The 10,454-nt window shown below is 38.1% G+C and overlaps 1 protein-coding gene across 1 annotated transcript; it reads right to left on the reverse strand.

Annotated features, from left to right (window-relative positions):
• Nucleotides 1-702: 702 nt before the first annotated feature.
• On the reverse strand, nt 703-10,454 carry CIA30 (complex I intermediate-associated protein 30). The gene is made up of 4 exons (XM_089232131.1): nt 9,915-10,454; nt 5,403-5,585; nt 1,769-1,954; nt 703-959 (listed from the first exon to the last, which is right to left on the reverse strand). The coding sequence occupies exons 1-4, from the start codon at nt 10,254-10,256 to the stop codon at nt 738-740; spliced, it is 933 nt and encodes a 310-aa protein (XP_089088257.1). The 5' UTR covers nt 10,257-10,454; the 3' UTR covers nt 703-737.

The following is a 10,454-nucleotide window of genomic DNA, read 5'->3' on the forward strand; positions in this document are numbered from 1 at the left end:
AACTAAACATGATTAAATTAGAACTTGTCTTTCCCAATTCCTTTATCACCAGTAATTTGACATATTTTTACGAATATCATATTAGTAAAAAATTGCACTATTTTAACTATAGACTTTCTTTTTTTTCTACTCTTAAAACCGAATTTCCAATAAGTGGAACTAACGATAACTCAAAGTTTTTTGTTGATTGCTGCACATTCAACTTATTGAGATTTGACTATTTCTTCGCACAAAAAACTAAAAATAAAAAATTGCTGCCATTTATGTTTTTAATGTAATTTTTGAGTGTTGAAAAAAATTCCAAAAATTAATGATTGTATGTTAAAGGGTTAATATCAGGTTGAGTAGGGCAGAGCCATCTTAAGAGCCCTATCTGGCAAATTTTTGACAGTTTCAACCATATCTCATTTTTGTTCTCATAAGTCCCCCCCCCCCCCATTGCTGTGCCTGGGTGGGCCCATGTATGGCATAAAATACAGGCAATACTGGCCTGTCGATATTGAATAACTATATCAACAGTATGGATTATAATCATGTACATGTATCTCGAGCATTTCAATGAACAGTTGAACTTCTATAACTTGGTCTGTTTGATAACTGAAAGCAAAATTGCTAGGTGCACTTCCAGATATTAGAGTTCGACTGTACTTTTAGCCAACTCTAAAACGAAAAAAGAAATCAGGAATGAAAACAAAACTGGTATTTAACGATTCAAAATAAAATTTAATAACGTCAATTCAGGTAGAAACCATATACTTTGGAATACAATACAATTCGTATGCAAAACTCTCGGTTTCAACGAGATCTCGATGCACGCCTATATAATCTATCTCTAACCTGAACGGTCCTGGAGTTTTAGCGACAGTGAAACCAACAGAGTTTATTTTCATCTTCGACAGCGGAAACTGCTTGTCTTGGATCCTGCCTTTTGACGACAAGTAGAATTTCGAAAAAGGGATCTGGAAATATCGATATATTATACACAAGTAAGTAAAATTGAAGTCATTAGAAAAATTTATTGCTTTTAACCCTTTGCAGTCCAGAGATTTTTTCGGTACTTTTTTGGTACAGTTCGTATCTCTAGAATTTTGTCTGTGATGGGAAAAAATTATTTTATCTCTAGAATTTTGTCTGTGATGGGAAAAAATTATTTCCCAAGAATTTACTCAAAAAAAAAACTGCCTCATAAGCATTGTATAAATTGTTGCCATTTCCTCAAATCACAAAAAATATTTCATTTTTAGGGAGAAAACACCAAATTCACCAATCAGCAAGTGTCAATGAGTCAATCCGACCTTTTAAAATCCAAAAGTGGCACGATCGAGTTTGTCTTCTCCACGTGTCCCGTTTCAGGCCCGATGGTGATTTTTTGGTTTGTGAGATATGATTTTTGAGAGGAATTAACCTACTGGTTGACCATGATTAGCGATGGCCTGCACAGTGTTACGGTTTTTGCAACTGGAAATATCCCTAAAATTTCCTTTTCACTAATAAAAATCCCTTAAATGTTTGAAAAGATCCCTTTTACATTTATTTTAGTACGGAATTCGGATCCACAAGGAAACCTTCCCAAATTCTCATTCTCCAAAGTTGGCAGTTACGTTATAACAATGAAGTACTGGTTTTTCCTCATGTCTACTTTACCTTGACATAGGACTGTAAAAGGTTAATGAAAGGATCAAATTACTGTACATAAAAATATTTGATTACTCAACGATGGTGTTCCAGAAATTGAATCTATGAGAAGATACCGAGATGATTTACTTACTCTTACAGTCTGCCAGTATGGACCTCCGTGAGTGTAGAGACCGTACGTGTATATATCGAGCCATTGAACATCATAATAGTTATTCATTCCAAGCAATATGTTGTAAGCGCGTCCATCTCCTTTCACACGCATTTCCAGGTGACTGAACGGTTGCCATTTATAAGCATCTCGACGCTTGAATGATTTCTACATAATATCAAAAATATAAAAAAAACAATGCGTAGGTCTGTTTTATGTATTTTCATCACGAAATGTATAAGATACTGTAATTTTCTGTATATAACCCCCCATGTGTGAAAAATTCAGACATAGTGGATGAGCTGGTCAGTGGGCAAATGAATGATTGAGCAAATGAGTGAGTCACTAACTCACCCATTTGCTCGATCACTCTAATATGGTTACTAACCTACTCATACGATCACTTACTCAGTAACTTACCCATTCGTTTGATCATTAATGTGGTTACTCACCCGCTCACTTATTCAATTGGGGGGGGGGCGCTCAACAAGAGCCGATTGGGGTCTTCAGGTGCCCTCAAGAGAGGACACCCAAGACCACTTTCTCTCCCTCTCATGGGCAGGGCTCGAAGGCAGCCGAAGATTTGGGTGCAGGGCACCCCCACCCCATCCCACTCGATGGGCCAGGGCTGACCCTTGTTGTCTGTGAATTTTCCTACTAGTGATTTTCCTGTCGATTAATTGTTTCTGAACTTTCATTTCAGTAGATTGTGTGGTGGTGAATTTTTCCTAAATCATACAACCCGCAAGTTATGTATAAGAAGAGGGTTGTTTTTTTTTCGTTCCATGAGCGCAACACAATTTCTTTTTTATTTCCATAACAAGAAAATTTTCAATATGAAAATGCAAGTTCTTGACCAGGGGTCAACGACCCCCCCCCCCACCCTCTTTGGGAAGCCTTTACACGCGAGGGTTAACAAGTTTGGATGAGAAAACAAGTGACATTTTTGTACTATGTACTGAATTTATTTCTGAAAAAGGATCCATGGCCTTAGTTTTATTTATATAAGGGGTCTTTCGCCTTTATTTCATTAGTAAAAGGAGTCTGTGGCCTTCGTTTTATTGGTACAAAGGGTCCAGGTCATTCATTTTATTAGTACGGGGAGGGGGGGGGGGTCTGGACGCTTCAATTTATTGGCACAAGGAGTCTGTGGCCTTTATTTTATTGATACAAGGGGGGTCAATGGTCTTTGTTTTATTGGTACAAAGGATCCTGGTCGTTCATTTTACTCGTGCCCCCAAGCCAACCAGGAAAATTATGGGGATAAGATATTTTGGTGAAAACATTAAAATATATCGGAAGAGAATACTCTTTATATGCTACATTAACCAATTTCCATTAATTTAAATATTTCTTGGGCTGGTAACTCAAAATTTCCTCAGGAAGATTTTTGTGTCTCCCCAAACCTCTAGCGCCCCTTCCAAAGATCAATCCTGCATACGCTCCTGCTACTGGCTCTTTTAGCATAACTTATGTGGTGGGAGGAATGGAAATAGTTTTTGCCCTGCAGATATTTAGTTCCATTATTGCTCAACCATCCACCCCTCACCTTGTGCCAAGAGAAGAATGTATAAAACTCACAAATGTGAGCTATAACCACTGTAATTAATGTTTTTGATCTGGCAGGTTATACAAAGTAAATTGTGGTATTCATGGAAAATAGATCCCCCCCTCCAATTTGAAATAACTAGGATAACGGTAATTTATTGCATACCTCCAAGATACTTAAAATTTGCAAACTCTCAGTAGCCAATTTATAATAAATAATCAACCAACAGTTTTGAGCAAGTTAGCTATGCCGTCATACTGTTGCTGCTGGAGAGAAGTTGAATAACTCATGGGGGTGAGATGCTTGGAAGACAAAGTATATCTGTGTAGTAGTCTTGATAATTCGAAGTAAATGGGACTGAGGCTACCCTAGATTATCCAGAAAAAATAGAAATCCGATTTTAGGAAGGCTTAAGCTTACATATGTATACTTTTTACTGTCACCTATTTTGGTTTTAATTCTCAATGGCTTAGTTCATTGGTTCTCAATCTTTTTCCACTCGTAGCTCCTTTGACCTTATCATTTATCTGCGGCTTTCCAGAATAATCTAGAAAATAATCACTTCATAGCAATGAATTGCACTCCTCACAAAGTACCTGACAGAAGTTAGTGACACTCACTTTGAGAACCACTGGTTTAGTTCAATGGGATCTACAAAAGACCAATGGCTTAGGAGTTCTCATATCTCCGGGACCTGATATGAATGTTGTTTTTTTGTATTATAAATTCACTATAGTTCTGTCAACAATTCTGGCCTGGGTGGGGGGGGGGAGATTCCACCAAAGAGCCCAGCCTGAGGGTCAAGATCCCTTAAAAGTTGAATTACTTGCATTCATTAGAAGAATCAAACAAACGAAATACATGAAGGTGCTTTTTGAGAAGGAATTCCTCAGATTATCTGGAACCCTGAAGTTTTGTGACTTTGCTGTATTGTGTTATTTGTTTGTCCCTCGGCCCATACTTTTTCACTTTTTATCGATAAACTTGATCAGGGTACTGATAGTATTGTTAGCAAATTTGCAGATGACGTGAAGATAATAGGTGTAGTTGGGAATCAAAGAAATAGGCTCCAGACGAACTTGAATATGATTGCAGCGTCGGCTAATGAATGATGAATGAAGCAAGACCTTTAGTGTTGATGAGTACATGGTCGCTCATTTTGGTTTGAACAACCCACATTTCTCTTACGAGTTGAATGGTACTACTATCCTGGATGAAACTATGGTCACTGATTTGGGAATTCTCATTAACGAGCAGCTTAGGTTTTCTGAACATTACTCAGTAGTGGTAAACAAAAAGCGAATACAATTCTCAGTTTCATTCTTAAAAAAGTTTCTTAATTTTTTCCTAAAGTCATTCTTCCATTTTTCCGAGGCTTAGTCTTGGACTGGAGTATGCTGTAAGGTTTTGGAGACCATACCTATGGAGGGACAGACTTAGTTGAAGGGATGCAGAGAAGAGCTACGCGTGTCCTTGTTGGCACACGAGGCTTGAGTTATGAAGAGAGACTTCATTTGTTTGATGTTTGCATTGAATGAATGTGGGTGTCTGGGAGGTATGATTGAGTGTTCAAAATTTTCAACGGGATGGATCATGAGTTATTAATACACCATCAATCAACTGCCTTGACAAGGGGACATAAGTATCATTTAGTAAGGGACAATTGCAGGTTGTGTTCTAATATAGTTGATAATAAATGGAATAGGTCATCTCCGGGGGTCACGAATTCCAACCAATTGGCACATGTAAGAAGTATGATAAACATGGGGGGGGGGGGATAAATTGACAAGCTATCGTGCTATATCCCATACTTAGTTAGATAAGACAACCATAATATTTTTTATGGGCAGTGTATTGTATATTATTATTTTGTGATATATGCTACCATATTGGGTTGCTGTATTTTGGATATATTTGACATCCATATTTTTTACGGGCATATTTTTTCAGCCATCTCGTTGGGATATTTGCCTGTTGTGGCCTTTGTATCTAAAAGTTACAAATCAAGACTAGATATAGACAGACTGGTATTCATTCAACAGATAGAGTGGGATAATTTTTACTTACCATAAGATTTCTGGATCGCATCGTACAATAACCAGCTCGTTTTCCTTTTCCATCTCTTGGTGGCGAAACATCAATAATTCCAGAAAACACACCTTTCCCATAATTATTAACTTCTAATTTACATTCGCTTTTGCCTTCCCTGTATGAACTATCGGCAGCTGTTTTCCATTGCTTCAGGCAATCCTAATCAATACAATATGCAAATGCGATATATATTTTTACCCGAATAAAGACAAAGAAAAGCCTCAAATAAATGAATTTTTCCTAAATTTATCTCTTTTTGCTGAAAGTTGCTTTGAGAGACAAAATATTGTTCGTTGTTTAATTTCTTGTCTTTTTCTTAATTCTTCCAGATTGTTCTGCAGTAGTGCCGATTGTTTTGCGACATACATTACAGATTTTGGCATATTCTGCTTTGGGGAAGAGGACATTATCATTATTTGAAGAGATGGGATTTTTTTGGCCCGAAATATACTGAGAAATTGAATTTTCTGGATGATATGCCGAAAATGAATGTTTGGGACGAAAAATGATTTGTCTCCTCTGGGAATCAAACCTGAGTGCCCATGCATACCGGGCAAGTGCGCTAACCAATACACCAGAGAGACACTTTTCAATTCCTTATTTTGATCATTTTTGTTGCGCCACAGTTATTTTCTACACACAAGGGTTAATTAGACCTACAATTTATTGCCGATTCTGAATGGCAGTCTTTTTTACATCCACCGAGAGGTGGTGCGCTAACCCCTCCATATAGGACTCCTTGCAGTTCAATTTCTTATTATACGTATTGAATTTTATGTTAATAAAATAATATGTTAATAAACTTAAATATGTTTAGGCATAACATCCAGAAAATTCAGTTTCTCAGTATATTTCGGGCTGAAAAAATCCCATCTCTTAATACAAAAAGCCACCTGGGGAAAAATTTGCTGTGGTTAAGACAAGGTAGCAATGTCTCCACTCAGCATTTCATGCTAATAATGCATGTTATAAGGAATTAAAAAGTGTTTCTCTCGTGTATTGGTAGCACACTTGCCCGGTATGCAAGGGTACCCAAGTTTGATTCCAGGAGGAGACAAATAATTTTTCTTTCCAAAAATTCATTTCGGCATAACATGCAGAAAATTCAGTTTCTCAGTATATTTCGGGCTGAAAAAATCCCATCTCTTAATACAAAAAGCCACCTGGGGAAAAATTTGCTGTGGTTAAGACAAGGTAGCAATGTCTCCACTCAGCATTTCATGCTAATAATGCATGTTATAAGGAATTAAAAAGTGTTTCTCTCGTGTATTGGTAGCACACTTGCCCGGTATGCAAGGGTACCCAAGTTTGATTCCAGGAGGAGACAAATAATTTTTCTTTCCAAAAATTCATTTCGGCATAACATGCAGAAAATTCAGTTTCTCAGTATATTTCGGGCTGAAAAAATCCCATCTCTTAATACAAAAAGCCACCTGGGGAAAAATTTGCTGTGGTTAAGACAAGGTAGCAATGTCTCCACTCAGCATTTCATGCTAATAATGCATGTTATAAGGAATTAAAAAGTGTTTCTCTCGTGTATTGGTAGCACACTTGCCCGGTATGCAAGGGTACCCAAGTTTGATTCCAGGAGGAGACAAATAATTTTTCTTTCCAAAAATTCATTTCGGCATAACATGCAGAAAATTCAATTTCCCATCATCATTTCCTTTTGGCTTCTAGGTTGCCGCTGTGGTGGTCGAGTGGTTATAGTGACGGACTCGCGATGTGAGGATCCGTGTTCGAACCCCACAGTGGTGGTCGGCTGAAGTTGGTTTTCTGTGGTTCCCAACTTCAAGGTGCGAATGCGAGCCGATCTCCCCGTTAAAAAGTTTCGCCACAGCGAGCAACAGGCCTACAACGTTACAAATATTCAATCATTACACTTCACTCACAATTTAAAGTATAGATGGCAGCACTCAAATATCATACACAACACTAGCTACACACTCAGACTGTTAGGTGCACTCACTTTGTTCCAGACCCTGCCACGAAGCTGGGCTGGAAGAGATCTCGGCAATGGGATAAGTCCGGTGGCAGAGACCCTGGTGTTCATTCATTCATTGGCTTCTAGGTTGCCATTTTTTATTTATTTTTTACTGTTGATCATCGTCTGTAGGTGAAATCACCTCTAAAAGTCTCTAGCACCAATAGGTTTTTGTGTCGGAATGCTGCATTTTTAAATAAACGTTAGTGTTTATTTTATTTTTGTTCATCCCGTTGTACCCTATATATACCATTTTTCCAGTATGTTAGCTTGATGCCAGAGTGGCAAGATATTTGTCTTCTGAAAGCATGACTCTGTTTCACTCTTGATGACTTCTCACAGTGCTTTAGGATGTTTTTCTCACTAACACATTAACATAAAGGGATTAATTAATACCATGCATGCTTAACACGTGACCTTAGTGCCCAGTGCTCTGGAAATGTGCCGAGAAAACTTAAGTGATCTGAAAATATGCCATGGACCATTTAAGTGATGTGGAGATAAACCACAGGTCATTTATGATCCAAATTAAATTTCATGCGGGTCACTTGATTGGAGTAAAAATGTGTCAGTCCACTTAAGTGATCTGGGAATGTTCTGTTTAATTCACTTTTACAAATGTAAGTTTGAGGTCACTGGCCTCATCAGATGACTCTGAGAGCCACATTTGGTCCGCAAACCATGAGTTGGGCATAGGAATATTTTTATATTTACCCTAAAGGATACGTAAGTCGAAGAATATCCTAATCTTCCATTTATTAACAATAGAGATTTATTAACATAGAGATAACCGACGCCATTCCGATGCTCATGTAGACTGTCCACGTAACAGTTTTCTTCTTTTGTCTCTCCTCTGCACTTTTTCTTTTCTTACACGCATTTTGCACCCAACAGACCAGACACGACCCAGGCTCTGTCCCTCCCGGGATATAGCATTTTGCACCCGACGCATTTTTAGTCATTAATCAGTGGGCCGCTGCACCCCCAACATAGAAAATATTTTTTTCTTTTTCCATCTTCCAAGCCAACTAGGATATAGTCATTTACTTTTAATTTGCTCTTATCAAGTCTTTCATTCCGAAGCAATCTTTATCTCTTGAAGACGAGCTGTTAGCTTCAAACTCTTTTGAACTAGAGGAACGATTGTGATCAATGATTGTCTTTTTATTTTTCCTCACGTTAATGTTCCTGTTGTTTTTAAAAATCGCAGCTTCTTAAATTTATTTCTTGTGTGTTTGTTTTGCTGCAGCTGTTCTTTGTATGGAGTGTTTGCTAGCCGCATAGCATCTCTATTATTTGTGACTTCGAAAAAGAGCCTAAGGTAATAGTGAAACAATTTGAAGTGATTCCACAAGTTTCCTGGGCTTCTGTTCTTATCCTGTTATACAATTGTGGTATTCACACCCCATGCTCCACCGGTGGCTGAGCCAATCTGGTATTTCCTCGTTTGTGCTCATTATTGTCTGAGATTCCTTTTGGACCATGGTGTAGCCATTCTTATTAACGTTAAATACTCATGAATAGTTTAGCACATGTTTGTTCACTAAGTTTTTTAAAAGATCAAGGAATCGTGCCACACTTTCTTCATTGAAACCTCTCATTCACACCAGAATATAATAGTATGTATAGTCCTCCTACCATGAGATGAGATTTAGCTACGGCACGTCATGTCAAAAGATTCTATTTTATCCTAGAAAGACATGCCAATCATGAAAGCTGTCACTGATGAACTTTTCTCGATATGCAATCGTTTTACCAAAAAAAAATTGAATAAAATCATGTGACGTGACATGACGCAGTGAAAATTCATCTCGTGGTCGGCGGACTATATTAAAATCAGATGACAGCTTTGTTTAGATCCCTAAATTGGACTGGTCAAAATAGGGTAACATGGACTACTACTACTAACCAGACACGACCCAGGCTCGGGGTAACATGGACTGGTTCTCAATTTAGGAGACATTGCCATTTTGCAAATAGCAGGTCATTGCAAATGCCCGTAAAGATATATTTCAATTGCTTATCGCTATTCAATCAAAGGGTTAGGAAATATACAGTAAATAACGGAACAGCATTTTTCTTTCAACCAAGTTTTTTAAGCCTTAAGAAAAGGTGATGAAAAATAGCAACAAATGCCTGTAATAAAGACAATGTGTAAAACAAAATGCAACTGGAAATATCAAAAATGTTCTATGCACACTTCAGTTGCCCTGCCCTCTGGTATCAAGCAAATGTACTTTCTGATCAATTCCTATTTCTGAGAACAAGAGGTGGTCTAAATTAGGCTACTTTCCCTATATGGTGTACACCAAAACTTTTCCCATGCACTGTAAAAAAAAAAAATTAGAAATACAAATCGTTATATCGAGGGTTTTAAATAGGGGGGGGGGGGTGGTTCGACCTTCATTTTTGCCGTTATTTCAGAAAAAAAACCGTTAAATCTGGTTCCGACCGTATTTTTATTATTAAAAATTCGAACTGTGTTAAATAACTCGGCATTTTACCTCAGAGTCGAACCTGAAGTAGACTTCGGTGTCACCATGTTTGTACATTTTAGGATCCATCTTTAGGTCTTCTTTGACCTCATTTATCCACATTTTAGTTTCGTCGACCAATAACTTCATGGAGCGAAGAGTCAACTCCGTCAGGGAATAAGGGAGAGGCTCTCGGGTATAAGTCCTGCCTCTACGGTCCTTTTCGAAGAAAGAGTGCCGGATAGTGTCGTTGTTGACTCGGCATAGCTCGAGTCGTTTCCCGAGGATGTTGTTGTTGACGATGCGCGACAGAGTGTTGCTGTTCCTCGACGACGCCAACATTGGTCGAGCGATTGAGGTCGAAGGAAACATCTTTTCATTCACTAAAACTGAATGTGATTTAACGCCCGAATCGAGTTGTAATGGCCATCAAAACTTTCTTTGGAAGATCCCTTCGAGGATAATTCGAGCTTTACAGCAACGAGACCGGACTTTCCACGTGCTTTCGATGATTGGGAAAGAGACTAATCAACATCAGCTGGCTGAACCAACATTTATTTTTGTTGACAT

Source organism: Pholcus phalangioides, unplaced genomic scaffold (genome assembly GCF_987345545.1).
Source record: "Pholcus phalangioides strain wild (caught in Gottingen) unplaced genomic scaffold, Ppha-v1.0 ptg000005l_1, whole genome shotgun sequence".
Classification (NCBI taxonomy): Eukaryota; Metazoa; Arthropoda; class Arachnida; order Araneae; family Pholcidae; genus Pholcus; species Pholcus phalangioides.